At 40.7% G+C, this 15,234-nt stretch overlaps 2 protein-coding genes across 2 annotated transcripts; both read right to left on the reverse strand.

Annotated features, from left to right (window-relative positions):
* Positions 1-1,125: 1,125 nt before the first annotated feature.
* gpn2 (GPN-loop GTPase 2) lies at positions 1,126-5,422 on the reverse strand. Its single transcript, XM_063486152.1, has 5 exons — positions 4,647-5,422; positions 4,333-4,489; positions 3,893-4,053; positions 2,100-2,230; positions 1,126-1,901 (listed from the first exon to the last, which is right to left on the reverse strand). The coding sequence occupies exons 1-5, from the start codon at positions 5,064-5,066 to the stop codon at positions 1,829-1,831; spliced, it is 942 nt and encodes a 313-aa protein (XP_063342222.1). The 5' UTR covers positions 5,067-5,422; the 3' UTR covers positions 1,126-1,828.
* Positions 5,423-5,795: 373 nt separating this feature from the next.
* On the reverse strand, positions 5,796-10,302 carry gpatch3 (G patch domain containing 3). Its single transcript, XM_063486241.1, has 7 exons — positions 9,878-10,302; positions 8,377-8,837; positions 8,044-8,218; positions 6,776-6,835; positions 6,574-6,695; positions 6,357-6,484; positions 5,796-6,013 (listed from the first exon to the last, which is right to left on the reverse strand). Exons 1-7 carry the CDS (start codon positions 10,290-10,292, stop codon positions 5,821-5,823), a joined length of 1,554 nt encoding a protein of 517 aa, XP_063342311.1. The 5' UTR covers positions 10,293-10,302; the 3' UTR covers positions 5,796-5,820.
* Between the last annotated feature and the right edge of the window lie 4,932 nt (positions 10,303-15,234).

Genomic DNA, 15,234 nt, shown 5'->3' on the forward strand with positions numbered 1-15,234 from the left:
GACAGTTTCAAAGTCTCCCAAACAGTTAGAAAAACGAGCGTTAGAAAAACGTTCGTCCTCTGCTCAGTCAAATGAAGCAGACATTTTTTTTGGCACACACAGGGTGTTTGCGCACAGTGTTGAGCAGGGGTAGGATGGTAATGAAAAGAGTGTGTGCGAGGCTGAGGGAGTTTTTGTGGTTTTGTTTTTTGGTAGTAATAATTAAATGCGAATTTATTAGACAGTTTACGAGGCATTTAATAGTTCGGACTGTGTATTGAGTACAGTTCAGAATCGGGCTGTAAATGGGACGACATTGCCTTTCGGTTTCTGTTCTCACTCTCGACACACACGCAAACTGTCTCTTGCTCTCTCTCTCTCTCTCTTTCACACAAACACACACGCATCTACCTCTAGGGGGCTTAGAGAGAGAGGGGGGGGCACAGGAAGTACCACTGAGACGGCATACTTGATCACATGTACAAACATCGAAACACAATTTAACATTCTGCCTGACACACCCCCCTAATGCACACACACACAAACACGTACACTTAGACACAGAGCTTTGCAAGCAAGGACTGTACACATATAATTTCATAGCCACGTCACACCACACAGGGTTAATGCGATTTCCCACACCAATGCGAGCTCTCAAAGTGGATCACGCTTTATTTCAGTCTGACTTCCAACTTTGCACGAAAGCGCTGGCACACCGAGGCCCCCCCGTGTTAAGACCCGCGTCTATGGGCTCCTTTTTAAGTTGGCAGGGTTACGATTTTTTTTTTTTTTTAAATGTGGGATGTTGAGCTGGGGGGAGTGAACTGGGAGTAGGACAGCAAAGTCAGGGACAGTCAATAGGGAGAAGTTTTAGTTGTATTTCGAAAGACAAGGGATCTTCCATCCCAGAGACCAGACACAGGGCCAGTTGTGCAGAAACACAGATTTAATGTGGCTTCCTCTCCCCGCCTGACTTAATTTTTTCGGCTCTGGCTGGTGGAAAGACTTGGAGCAGACTTTTGTGGATCAGGGAGAAGCATTTGCGAGCACATGTGCCATCTGCTGGTCAAACAGCAGATCCATATATACAAGGACTCAACTACTTATGATGCCTTACTTAAGGGCTTTATTGAACCATTTCAGTCTTTGTCATAAAAGAATCATCTCTGGATAATATGCAGTTGTCTTATAAATGTTTATAGGATTATCCACCTTTTCCTTTACCCTAAAACACTGCTCAAAACTTCCCTTTTCACTGTGCAGAAAACCGTGCAACTGTTAGGAGGCAGCTGAGGCTCTGGAAATTATATTCCACTGCGTGTCATGTTTTTATGCATGCAGGCTTTATCAGACATCTTCCTCATCATTCCAGTTTGTGTGTATCTGCCATAATTCACACAAAACATTTAATTTTTGCACCCATAATAAGAATAAATGGCCATATTCATTACAGTCACGTTGTTGTTTCAGCTCGATGATCGTATCAAGGCTACAAGGCAAAACATGGGCTCCCAAGCATGTATCAAACTCAAACAAAAAACTGAATGACTTTATTTTTTATGCATTTGTAAAGAAGACATTTCTTTTTTGCCTACAAAACAGTACAAAAAATAAGATTACTCAGCCCACACATTTGCTCTCTTTAGTCTTCGTCACTGTGATTCTTTCATGAGGTGCGGTGCGACCGTGAAGCATCTACAGCACCCACATTTAGTTCCCATGTCTCCACTGCTTCTGCAGAGAGGCTGAGAAGAATTCAGGCCAAGTGAGATGGATGTTCCCAGGATCCCCTTCGTATACTGGTGCTGAAGGGGTGACCGCTTTCATCCTGTTATTTGAGCTTTTCCATTTACAGCTCCATCATTTCCTCTTCCACAGTCTTTCCACTGGTTTCAACATACCTCTCTTGCACCCCGAGAGTACTGGTTGGTTAAATGTTAAGGAAAACCTGACAAACTACACATAAATTGGCTGTTATTTCTTGGCATAAGAAATCCTCTCAATAAAACTGTAAACACTATGATACTATTATGATTTTCAGACACCTCCTGTAAATCTTTATATTTGGCATCAAACCAGATGAGTCACTGTGAGTCACCACGACGATCAGGAAAGGATACGAGTTGAACTGGAAGTCTGCCCCCACAGCAGCTGACATCATGGCCTGCAGATTCCTCTCCTCCAGGTCTCCAAAGCAGTAGCCGTTGGCCTTGTCCACTGCTCGTAAGACCTGAATCATGCTCTCTTTGTCCTGGAAACCAAAAAGAGAAGTGCTTGATCCGGGGCTTTCCCACAAAGAGAAACTACCCACTGAAAAATAAGAAACAAGTTTGCCCAAAACCTCTATATGCTATTTTTGAACATCTTTGTATTTATTGCTTCTAAGCAAAATTCACAAATCTAATTATATCTTATGCGGTTCACGTGTCCTAAATCTCTTTACTTTTTCCCCTCAAGTGAGATTCACTTTAGAAAGAGGATGACAAAGCCTGTTTGAAAATGTGTAAGCACTGATTTTTCAGATTCTTCTTTGTGTGTTATAAGGTGTTGTCATAATGACATAAGCAGCACGCACATGCAAAGCAATAAATCCTCAAACTTCGCTGACCTCTAACACTTTGCAGCTCTTTCTCAAAGTCGAAAGCTCTTTTATTTTTGGCTGCTTTAGGCACCATAAGTGGGTAACCAAGGTAACTGATGGCTGCTTAAACTAAGAACATGTACAAAGCATGTGTGCCAACCTGCCTCACGTATAACTTGCTGGTGCCACATGCAGTGATGGCACATGGTCTAGACTCCTGTCTCTGTGCACACACAGGATCAAATCACTCTTTATAAAGAAGCGATGTCAGGGAACGAGTGCAGAGTGCAGACAGCCCTCTCCCCCAATCCATCTGCACAAAATTGATCCAACCTTCAATTTGAAACGCTAAAAGCGATTTATGATTTAACGGTTCAAACAATGAAATATGAGGCATGTGACTTTAAGAAACACTTAAAGGGCTAACGGAAACGAACCGTGACGTCTGGTCAGTATGGATGCTTTATGACTACTTCAGAAGAAAGTAAAGAACTCTTGTTTTGCACTCAACATCTCACAGAAGCATGACGCAGATACATTAAGTAATAACAATGAAAATTTGTCGAGTTCACTGGCAAGACATGGCATTTGTTTTTATGTGTACTCTCTAGACCTGTTAGTGGTCCACACAAACTGAACACATCCATCCATCCATCCACACACTCTCTTAACCACTAATCCAATTCAGGGTTGTGTCAGGGCTGGCACGTATCCCAGCTATCATTGGATGGGGTACATCCCGGACAGGTCCCCAGTCCCTGACACAGAGACAGACAATCACTCACACTATATAGCCAGTTTAACCTAACGTGTAGATCTTTGGACTGTGGGAGGAAGCTGGAGTACCCAGAGAGAGCCCACGCGAGCACAGAGAGAACATGCAAACTGCACACTGAAAGGCTCCAGCTGGCCGTCAGGTTGGAACCAGGAGCCTTTTTGCTGTGAGGCGACAGTGCCACCCCCAAACTGAAATCCTGTGGTGTCAATTCTGGATATCAGTGTAGGAAATGTTGGATACTGTTAGTCACTCAACATTAGAGCAATTATACATTCCACTGGTCTTTAACCAACAAACTCCCCAGTGCAAAGCCCGTGTGATGTTGGCATGTGTGAATAAGGCAGGCAAGCACATCTGAAGCAGACTGAGACTGTGAGAAAGGACAACTGTGGAAATTATCCCCACTAGATTCTCCCAAAACTGCCAGAACTTCATGTGTGAAAGCAGCTTATTTTATTTATTTAATTCACCAAAGCATATTCTAATTTACTGGGAGTTAAACAGACATTACTGGCTCTTCTTTTGCAGTTAATACCAAAAAGCAGCGCTGGTACCTGTACATTGAGAGGGACAAAGGACACAAGGCTGTAATCTTGTACGACCTCTGCCAACTTTTCATTTAGGTGGCGGAATTTTTTAAAGAAGGGGTCTGCAGCCAAGTGATCGAGAAGATAGGTCAGGTCCATGACCTCTGTGTAGAAGTCAAGGTTGAAGGCTGGAAAAGAATACAAGACAAATGTTACCAAGGATGATGATGAAAAGCAACCAGTTGTGAAATTCAACAATTCAGCTGACAATCAATGCCGGTATAGTTTTTTTTCTTTCATCCTACTTTCTTAGAAGGGAAACAAAGAAATATGATTTCTAAAAAGACCTTTAATGTCTTAATCTCACTGTCTTAGAACATTTATCCAGCACAAATCAATGTGATTCATCGGATAATCTCTGACTACAGCCTGTAAAATCTGTTTAAAGCAAACCCTTATTAACTCACCCAGCTTGCCATACTGCTCAATCAAGTCCATCTTGGAGAGAACATTGACATGGGGAAGCTCGACATGCAGCATCGTAGACAGCGAGGTGCACAGCACTGAAATGAACTTGGCTGGATCAGCACAGTAATGCGAGTCCACGAGGTGCACCGCTGTGAGCTAAAAGAGAGGACATCAGCCCTAAGATTCATCTTATGATGTTAATATGAATTCACCTTGTTGTGTTAAAGCTGTGTCTACATGATGGCTGTGTGGGTAAGGTAGGAGCTGTGAAGGCTCAGCAGACATATGATAATTATCTAATGATGAAGCTCACCCTGAAATTCCACTTGGCCAGCTGTGAGAAGATGTTCTTCACTGAGTTCTGGTGGGTGTATAGCTCCACCTGTCCAGGACAGTCAAACAAGAAGTAGCAGTCACTGTACTGTTTCAGCTTCTCCTCCAACCAGTCCAGATTTGCTTCCACGTATTCCATGCAGTAGAGAAGTCCACCATTGGGCCCCAGCTTTAAACCTTCCATGACATCGTCCAAAGTCACCAGCTCCGAGATATCTACCGCACAGGAATAAGGTATCCCTTCATTGGCTGGATCCATGTTCACAACCACCACCTTGCGTCCCAGGTGAGTCAGAAACTCTTGCATCCCTTGGCAGTAGGTGGTTTTCCCAGAACCCGGGGGCCCAATAACCACCTGACCGAAACGCAGGGAGGGCTTCACTTGTGTCTGCTTGGACATGGCTTCAGACTCGCATTAGATGGTGCTAGGATGTCCTGTGCAGGGTACCAACTGGGGTGTTGGCTGGCAGGGTCACAGGATTTGGTATCAAGAGTTCAGTTTTTCTTCCACCAACTACATTAAAAACTCATTAAACACTAAATAAACCTGGACCTGCCATCCACTCCGGTCAGACAAGACTTGTACAAAGTAGCTATTTAAATGTTTATGTACGATAAATCGTAAGTCTACTCAAAACATATGTGCAGGTCCTTAATATAATGTTGACTTTTACTGTAAATTACAGCAATACTGACTGATATTTACCGTTTACTGATGTTATATTTACATGCGTATGGAAGTCGCTAACACATGCTAACGCTACTCGGAAGTATATCCAAGTTACGTAACTGGCGTGTCAAAATAAAAGCCGGTTGTTAACATGGCGCGACGTGCAGGACTAATTTCAGACTACATTTCTTTCTAAATCATCTCATCCTTGCTCACACACCACATTATTCCGTCATTAATAGCTTGGTACAATTCATACACATGTGTATAGTTAATATAGGAAAACTAGATTTTGTGTGAGATTAAAAATTAGAGACACTAATCACATGAAAAAAGGATTTTAACGTATATATATATATATATATATATATATATATATATATATATATATAGATAGATAGATATAGGTGTGTGTGTGTGTGTGTGTGTGTTTAAAAAAAGAGTTCCATGATGTTAAAATGGTTTTAATTAAATTTTATTAAAGTCATCTTTGTGATCTTTGTGGGCCAATGCTGCCACCTGGTTGCCAGCCTCTGTACTTCATACTTGTGTTCGGCTGCCGTCTCAGCAAGGTATCGCCTCTGTCTATGTCTTTGGGTTTATCATACACTGTAGTTATATGATAATCTGTTCTGGCCTTTTTTATAGGATGTAAGACCAATTTCTCTCCATGATACCTGCAAAAAATAAAAGGAAAAAAACAACACAGCATCAGCATCACCTACCTCACATACCAAAGCTTAAAATTACATTAGTATATATTAGCTGTTAAGCTGCAACCACACTGGAAGCAAAGTGAGTGACATCCTGCAATTTCAAGTGACTAAGGGCGGAATAGTGTTGGGAAGTGGGTTGGATGTAAAATTAACTTCTTTTAACTTCCTCCATAGGATCGAAACAACTACCAATGAGAGTGAAGAATAGCAGTATTGATTGACACTTGAGCCTGGAACAAGCGACCTGCCGTCAGCTGGAGAGCAAAGTCGATCAAAGTCTTCCGTTGATTGTGCTCATGCTCACCCAAAGCCTCTTTTACAGTTGGGATGTTGCCCCTCATTTTCAAGTGCTTCAGAAATTCCAATCTGGCTGTTTCCCAGGCCTTCACCTTCCCTCCAGCCCTGTTTCTCCATCACACGACGCCCAAAGCCCTAATCAGAGAAAAAATATATGTGCATTTATCTGATGTGTAACAAGAGAAAAGATTAGATTAAGTTATATGTGATGGCAACCTCCTCACCTTAGTGAACCTCTCAAAGCGGCCAATAGACTGATTGTGCCCCGATCCATCTTCATGACCCTCCCTCAGCCTCTTTTCATACCGCATTGTGACGTAATCTCGAGCATCCATGTCACCTCCATCTGTAAAAGGACTTGGTTATAGGAAATCTGACTCTGCATTAATAGAGCACAGTTTAGTTAATTAGGGTAAAAAAAGTTACCTTTATCATAGTAAACACTCATGTCAACATCCCAGTCATCGGCTGTTTGTTCATCAAAGTCTGAAAAATGAGAGAAACACACATGAATGTAATCACACAGTCGCTGTTGTTTTGTTAGCTATTTGTTCATGATGTAAATCTCTGGTTACACCACATCCCTCTATTGAATTGAGATCTGGTGACTGTGCCATTTGAGAACAGTGGACTCATTGTCATGTTCAAGAAACCAGTTTATGATGATCTCAGTGTTTTCACGTGGCATGTTATCCTGCTGGAAATGGGTACACTGTTGTCATAAAGATGGATGTTCATGGCGAGTAGCAACATGAAAGTAGATTGTGACATTTAAATGATGGTCAGTTGGTACTAAGAACCCCAAAGTGTGCTAAGAAAATATTCCACACCCCAGCAGTTGACACAAGGCAGGATGAATCCATGCTTCCATGTTGGTTACTCCTAATTCTGATGTTCCAATGTTTCCAACGTTTTTTTCCAGTCTTCTTTTGTCCGGAGTTGTTGAACTTTTGTGAACATCAGTTTCCTGTTCTTAGCAGACATCTGCTGCTGTAGCCCATGTGCTTCAAGGTTTAACATATTCAGAGATGCTGTTCTGCCCCCCCTTTTTTTAACGAGTGATTATTTGAGCTACTGTAGCTTTCACTCATAAAGAAGTCTGGCTGTTCTCCTCTGACACCAAACGAGGCATTTTCACCCACAATTTGCTGCTAACTTTATATTTGCTTGTTTTTGGACCGTTTTCTGTAAACCCGACAGATGGTTGTTTGCGAAAAACGCCGGAAGATCAGCAGTTTCTGAAATACTCAGACCAAACTGTCTGACAGCAACAACTATGTTTCAAGTTATTTAAACCATCTTTCTTCCCTATTCTGATGCTTGGTTTAAGCTTCAGCAGGTCGTCCTGACCACGTTCGCATGCCTAAACTCATTCAGTTGCTGGCATGTGATTGGCTGATTGAATTTTTGAATTAGCAAGCTACTGAAGAGGTGTATCTAACAAAGCGGCCAGCGTGAGTATATTTGCAATTATCTTTTAATGTATGTTATTGTAGAGCGGAATTTGTTTGTCAGCATCTCGACTGAATTGATTTCTTATACTAATTAACACATACAGAACTTTCAGTTTGCCTTTCCACACCTATTTTACCTAAAGTTTGCTTAATAACCTGCACACCCCATTGCTCGTTTATTAACTTAGTATAGTATGCAAGCCTTTTTCTTCAAAGTGCATTAGTGTTTTTGGTGCCTACCTCCTTCTTCCTCTTGCCAGTACTGAGCATCAGTGTAGAACACCAGACCTGAGCCTCCTTTTTCCCACTTCAGCTCAATCTCTTCTTCAAACAGTCTCTCTTTGGTTCGCTCCTGGCTTGTTACATCGTCATGCAAAGCCTCGTGGCGTTCCCACTCCTCACAGCAGTCATCATCCTACAATCAATCACATGAAGGAATTAGCAAACTACAATAAAGGGATGATGATGATTTTAGTTAGGCTGCGCCTAGTGGACAGCCGACACAAACTAAAACCAACACATTTATCCAACACGCTGACAGACAGCTGGTTGATAGGTCTGAACTGAACCTACATCATCAGCATTCGACTGCGCATCCTCTTCCTCTGTGTCTTCCTTCTGTGCTTCATCAGCCTCAGTGGTTTCTGTGTTATCACCCAGCTGCCTCGATCCTAAGGATGAACCAGGCAAAGTACCTGGTCCTGATATTTCATGTCCAGCAGCTGTTAATACAGTCTCTTCTGTGGCTGGAAGTGTGCAAGTGTCATGGTACTGGAAGGGCACGTTCCCATAGCGACGGTTGGAACTGGTCTTGGGGAAAGTGAGCCCCAGTTTCCGAATGAGGCGTGGAGGCAGGCGACAGGCTTGGATGAGCTGGAGAAACACTTTCACGGGTGTTCCCACATTCCCGTTCTGCATCAGAGCAGGTGGATTCAGTTCGGAGAGGCTTCTGAGGTCGGCCTCTGTGAATCGCTCTGTTAAGGAAACACGGTGCCGCTGTTCATACTTTGTTTTATAGGGGAAAGATCCGTCATCTGAAAGAAAGAAAAAATAATAATACATGTACAAACAGTGACAAAAACCACATGATGTGAAAAGTTCATGCATCTCTTACTTCTCTTTTCACTCCCCATATGTTAAATATGCCACTACTGCATGATCTTAACTTTTTTTAGTCCTGCTTGTTGTCTATATGCTCCAGCCTGAGCCTGGTTCAGCTGGAGGTCTCTTCAAAATAAAATCAAGTTCTTTCAGACACCAGTATAAGAGACCCGTGTGCCGTAATGCTATTGCCTAAGAGAGGCCTAAGTTCAAATCTGCCCCACGGCCATTTACTGTGTGTCTTGCCCATGCTCTTTGTCCCAGCTTTCCTGTCTTCTCTCCACTAAATGCTGCCCACGGCGGATCTTTTGGAATCCCTCTCCAACACAGTTGTATTTTGAGCAGCTTCAGCAACTAACCAAGTTTCTCTCATCCATCAGAGTGTCAGTGTTAGACAGAAAGCAATTTAAAAAGTGCTTCTATGAATTGGTGAAGGAGACAAGCTGTAGGAAGTACAGCAAGTGTTCAGGTAGAAGAAAAAAGTTAAAGTATATAAGACCCAGCCAATTTAACATTGTAATGTCTGTCTTCTTCTTTCAGCTGCTCTCCTTAGGGGGTCACCACAGCTCATCTCCCTCCATCTCAATCCTGTCCTTTGCATCTTCTTCAAGGGATAGGAGACAGAGGCAGATGCTACCTTACAGTTAACAGCAAAATATACCACCCATGTCAGCTTCACTGCCACAAGGACAGATCCAGGAAATCATCCTGGACGTAATACGTTTTAATAATCCTCCACATCTTTTAAAATTCAGTTTTGCTTTGTTGATTTAAAAGCATTTCCCCAAATATAAGATAAATAAATAATTTCTTATTTTTATAATTCAGGCTGTGATTTTCTACTAAGGCTCACAGCAGAGGCACAGGAGCTACAGCTTTTATCGCTGGATGATAACTAATACTCCTCACCTTGACCTGTCAATGACTAATGTGTCATGTGCCACATTAATACGTCGCATATGACATCATTCACCTTTGTCATAGGAAACTTTGACTCTCTTGATAACACATCGTCTTGCTAGCCAGTTTCCCTTCGCGTCGATCCAGTGGTTCCCCGCATACATCCTCACGAACCTCTCAGCGTCCTTAGCGCGAACTGAGACGATGCAGCAGCACGACCTGACCGCCGGCTTTGGCTCGGCTGTGATCTTTGTTAGCTCAGCAGACTCAGAAGATGAGGAACGGGGCTCCGAGTCATCTCCAGACACCGAGCTCTCAGGCGCTCCGGACTCCCTGAGAACCTCCGGCCTGTGTCGGTAGTGAAAACAATGAAAACCTCCGCTTTCTATAAACTGACTGAAATAATTCCTCAGGTCCGCTGAGCGAAACGCGACGGGAATGTTGCTTATTGCAAAATACACCGGAGGGTCAGCTTCAGCGTCCGCCATGATTGTTTATCTTCAGGAACGTTCGTAAATGACGTCATATCCGCTTCCGCAGACGTTACGAAGTAAAGCTCATCATTTCATAAACGTTCATTAGTAATAATTACAAATAACAATTATTAAGCATGTTAAAAAAAATCATAAGGTATTAAACTTAAACGCAAGAAGACATCTTGGCAAAACCTGCAGGAACTTTTTCAGGGAGTTATTTGAAAGAATTATCTGAAAATAATTTTTCGACCTTTTTTCTAAAAGTCGGAATATATTATAGTTTAATTCGATTTTAATCTCAAAATGAACACTAATATTTTTTCCTGCGCAATTTTTAGGTGTTATGAGCAAAACATTTTAATTAATCAAATCTGATTAAATAAAATCAGCCCGGGAAATCCCTCCTTTTTACTCCCTTTTGCTGAATTGTCCATCATAATTAAATCTAGGATATCTGGAGAGCATATCTCTCGTCCTAACGTCTTTTCTGAAAGTACTTTTTCTCTTTCTACTATTGCATATGCTTTTTTTGGTTTTATGAGACTGCTGCATTATATTGTTTATGTTTTACGGATGTAAATGTTTAATGTTGAGCTCATTTAAGCTCGCTTTTTTTTTATAATGTGCGTACAGTTTAATATACATCAATACATCATAATATATATGAGTGCTGCGTTTATAGCGTCCCTGACCGGTCAAAGCCAGGTAGCTCTTAAAAGTCAGCCTTTTTTATGGACTCAGAAAACAACCCTGTTTACCTTTGAACATAGCTTGTTACAGCTAATCCAAGACCGTTTTTAACTCTTTATATATCAGAAGGAGAAGGCTCTCAACCCATAAAGGAACACGTCCTCATTCAGTTTAGCAGAAAATATCAAATTCAAAATCACAGAATCCAGAGATCCACAGTTTTTCACTGTAATCTCAAAATTTAATAAGTAACTAAGGCTGTCAGACAAATGCAGTGGAGTAAAGGAAGGACTACAGAAACGGTTAGCTCAATTTTGAATGTCAGTATTTAAACATTTATTTATTTAGTGTGCAATGTAGATACAGTGGAAATTCACATGTACCAGCTAGTGTGTATGTCTGTCAGTCACCGTTTTCAGGACACCAACACCTGACTACAGACAGACAGAAAAAAATAAAAAGCATTTTTCATAATCAGCTTGAATTCAAAGTCCAAAACAGAAACTAACAGAAATCCAAATAAACATTAAAGAAAGAAAAGCAGCAATATAATAATAAAACTAATGCAGGGACCCAAAATACAATCGTCACAAAAATCCAGACCATATCCAAACAATCACCAGTCTTGATCCTTTTTATATTTTCACTGTGAAATCCCCCCTGACATCCACACAACCAGTAACCAGTGCTGCTCAATATATATAATCAGATTGCTTAAAATCACATATTGGGTCTTAATGGTTGAATTTTTGGTGTTTAAAGTCTGTATATAAATGTGCTGTGTAATTTGTGGAAAACAAAATGATGGAAAATCCCAAATCATAAACATCAAGTTAAAAAAATAGAGCCCAACTAATACTGATACTGACATTTGACATAAGGACAAAGTTCATTTGTCTTTATTGTTTTTTAAAAGTCTGATATTCCAAATTTGTTATATGATATTTTATATTAAGTTGTTTACCGTCCGCTCGATTCTACACAGGTCAGCTGGTTGCTGTGTTTGTGGCATCCCAAACAGGTAAGTTATGAACACAGAAGTTGCATTCAGATTCCTTCAAATGCTGCTAAAATTAACACTCTTTACATGGTTGATCTGTCTTTCTCCAATTTTTCCTTTAGTTTTAAAATGTTCTTTTATCTGCCATTATACATGCCAATACCGATAGCTCAGTAAATAGACCATTGGATTAATAAAACTGCTTAAGCATGGTCTTAATGTTTTCATACAGTATATATTATAAGAGGTCACATCAAAGTGGCATCGATGTGCTTTGATAGACAACAGGTTTAATCATGTCTCACTTGGCTGCACAGGTATATTTCTTTTCACACTGACTATAAGTTGCCAATTCCGCCTCTTTAATAATGGTCACAGTAAAACCTTCTTCATTTCATTAGAAATACACCAAGAGTTGTTCAAAACTGTTTAAGTTAACATGACTAGTAAAAGGATAAAAGAGAAAGAGGCAGCTGAGAAATATATCTAGTCAGAGTTCATTAACCCAAAGTTAACCCTTGCTTTGTCCTTCACCTCAGCTTTTATTGTTGTATTTTTATAGTAATGGGCAGTAAAACTAGACTCAGGTGTCTGGACTCTGACATTATGTCACACATCATATTACACACACACACCGTGCATTAGTCATCACCCCCCTGATTAGTGGAAGTTCAAAGAAATTCTTGAGAATGTGCTTGTGTGAACGTGTGTGATGTAAAAAAATAAATAAAAATTAAACAACAGTAGATGTGGTTAATATGTGATTAGATCATAAAACAGCCACCTAACTCAAGAGATGAACCTGTGTTGTAGGAGACAGCTAAGCAAAGAACCAATTTTAAGTGGCAAAGAACACATGATTAGTTCCCACTTGTTTAGTCAAACCTATGAAAAATGCCAAAGATAACACAATTTGAAATACATAAAATAGTATTTGCGCACCAACAAGGCCATTCAAAACTTGGCATATCTCAGCATGGTGTGCAGTGTGTCCTTAAAATTTCAGTGGTGTTGGGGCTCTTTTCACAATTGGTGAAATTATGAACATGTATAGTCAGATTTTGAACGACCATTCAATAACACGTGAAAAGCATCTGATTGGCAGTAGCTTCATTTTTCAGCGTGACAATGATCCCAAACACACTGCCAATGCAATAAAAGCTTTGGCACATATACATATATATCCTGCTGCAGCCTTTCAAATATTAATGAAACAAAGTATTTCAGTCTATTTATTAAGGAATACACAGAAAAAGAAATCAAACGTTTTAAATGCATGAAGCAGTTATAAATCAAAGAATTTGCTGGGTGTCTATTATATACAGTCCCGATCAAAAGCTTAAGACCACTTGAAAAATGGCAAAAAAAAAAAAAATCATATTTTGATGTTTATATCTTAGCAAGGTTCCAAGTAGAGCTTCAACATGCAACAAGAAGAAATGGGAGTGAGATAAAACATGTTTTTGAGCATGCGTTTATTGAAAACAACGCTTAAACTGAAACAAGCTGTTTTACAGCTGATCAAAGTTTAGGACCACATGCCTTTAAAAGGCCAAATCTGTGCAGAAATGTGGATTCATTGACATTTTCTGTCAGGTAGTCACACTGTCATAACGTTCTGATGGCAAAGGCAAAAAAACTTTCTCTTTTTGAACGTGGTCGGGTTGTTGAACTGCACAAGCGGGGTCTCTCGCAGTGCGCCATCGTTGCTGAGGTGGGATGCAGTAAGACAGTCATTTCTTAAAAGATCCTGAAGGTTATGGAACAAAAAAGTCAAGTGGAAGACCCAAAAAAATTTCACAAGCACTGAGCCAGAGGATCCAGTTGACTGTGGATGATCCTCGACCCAAATTAAGGCCGTTACTGGTGCCAACTCAGACCCATAACGATCAGATGGCATCTGAGACTGAAGGGCTTCAAAAACAAAAAACATCTTCAAAAACATCTTTAAAATTTTTGTTTTTTTTATTTCACTGCAATTAAAGTTCAGTGTGTATATAAATGCAATTTCAATCTGAATTTTAATTTAGTGATTCTGTTTTGTTTTTTTCTTCTCCTGAGTACATGTTCCCATGAGGCCACCCTGTGTGAATCATCTTTGGGTTGATGACCTTATTAAAATGGAACCAGGCAAATGAACCTCCGCTGTATTAGCAGTAGGTCAAGGCCAAAAGTCATGTTCAACACATGACGTCCATCATGCACCCACGTGGTAGCACGGAACGTTCAGTGGCCTGAAAAAACTGGAAGCAGTGGAAGTTCAGGCAGTCAGTCAGTGTTTTGGGAAAACTGTGAAGATGAGTCTGAGCTACTTGTTGACACATATTCCCACAAATCCAATAATGCAATTACAGTAAAGTGTCCTAAAAAATTCTTTTAAGGTGCATGAATATTGAAAATATTAGGAAAACAGTCTTCAGCTCCTGTCTATTACATCATACTTCATCACCATCTTGCTTCCCTTTACTCCGAACACAGTGGTTGTTCTACTTATAGTATGAAGGACGTTTCGTTTTACTGTCCTGGCAGAGATAAGCGTCTGTCCTCCGTGCCCGTCTGTGCCTGCTCCAAACCTCTATAAACACGGGCCTTATCAAAAGCATTTACAACTGTCAGCATGCTTGATGAAGCCTGAGGGCTGCTGAGTGCATTATAGGTCACTTCCCTGAAGGGAGCGCGCTCTTGAAGATAACCCCGTGCGTCTTATCATGTTTTGAAGCTGTGGTCCATTTCGATTAGGCTTCTGTGAGTACGGACATCGTGTCCCATATGATTGATATGATACTGTCCATCATAATGAGATCATCCTGGAAAAAAAACAGGGCTGTTAAACATTTTTCATGTATTCTTTCAAGGAATGAGTAAAGGCATTGATAACGTAAAACAAATATTCGGTGACTGGCGCTGCCAGTTGTGTCTGGTGTGTAATCTCTTTATTACGGTCATTCACTTTATGGACTGACCTTGACACAGGTACCCTGCAGTTCAGATCTTCCTCTTAAACTTCCAGTTTCAAGCTTCTGGGCTTGTCAGGCTTTTTGGCAAATGTGTCACTAAATAACAATAAATAACGAGGATGGTACATCATATATGGTGGCACCCGGGATCACTGACTATCATAAATGTTTTACTGTCTATAGTTCATGGCACTGGATGTTCAAACCAGAGGTCTTCCACATTGGGTTGTTTGTTTATTTCTTACGATAATAAAATCATTTTCTTATCGGCCCCAAAGCTCGGTGCCAGGTACGGGGAAGATAACAA

The sequence above is a fragment of the Pelmatolapia mariae genome, linkage group LG10_11 (assembly GCF_036321145.2).
Source record: "Pelmatolapia mariae isolate MD_Pm_ZW linkage group LG10_11, Pm_UMD_F_2, whole genome shotgun sequence".
Classification (NCBI taxonomy): domain Eukaryota; kingdom Metazoa; phylum Chordata; class Actinopteri; order Cichliformes; family Cichlidae; genus Pelmatolapia; species Pelmatolapia mariae.

Bases quoted from the DNA above. Each gene is read 5' to 3' on its own strand.
- gpn2 (XM_063486152.1), bottom strand. From the start codon at position 5,066: ATGTCCAAGCAGACACAAGTGAAGCCCTCCCTGCGTTTCGGTCAGGTG. The intron at 4,490-4,646 runs GTGAGCTTCATC...CCTCTCTTTTAG, and splicing joins TGGCCAAGTGGAATTTCAGG to CTCACAGCGGTGCACCTCGT. The intron at 2,231-3,892 runs GTACCAGCGCTG...TTTGGTTTCCAG, and splicing joins TTGTCCCTCTCAATGTACAG to GACAAAGAGAGCATGATTCA.
- gpatch3 (XM_063486241.1), bottom strand. From the start codon at position 10,292: ATGGCGGACGCTGAAGCTGACCCTCCGGTGTATTTTGCAATAAGCAAC. The intron at 8,219-8,376 runs GTAGGTTCAGTT...GATTGATTGTAG, and splicing joins CGCAGTCGAATGCTGATGAT to GATGATGACTGCTGTGAGGA. The intron at 6,485-6,573 runs GTGAGGAGGTTG...TTCTCTGATTAG, and splicing joins GCTTTGAGAGGTTCACTAAG to GGCTTTGGGCGTCGTGTGAT.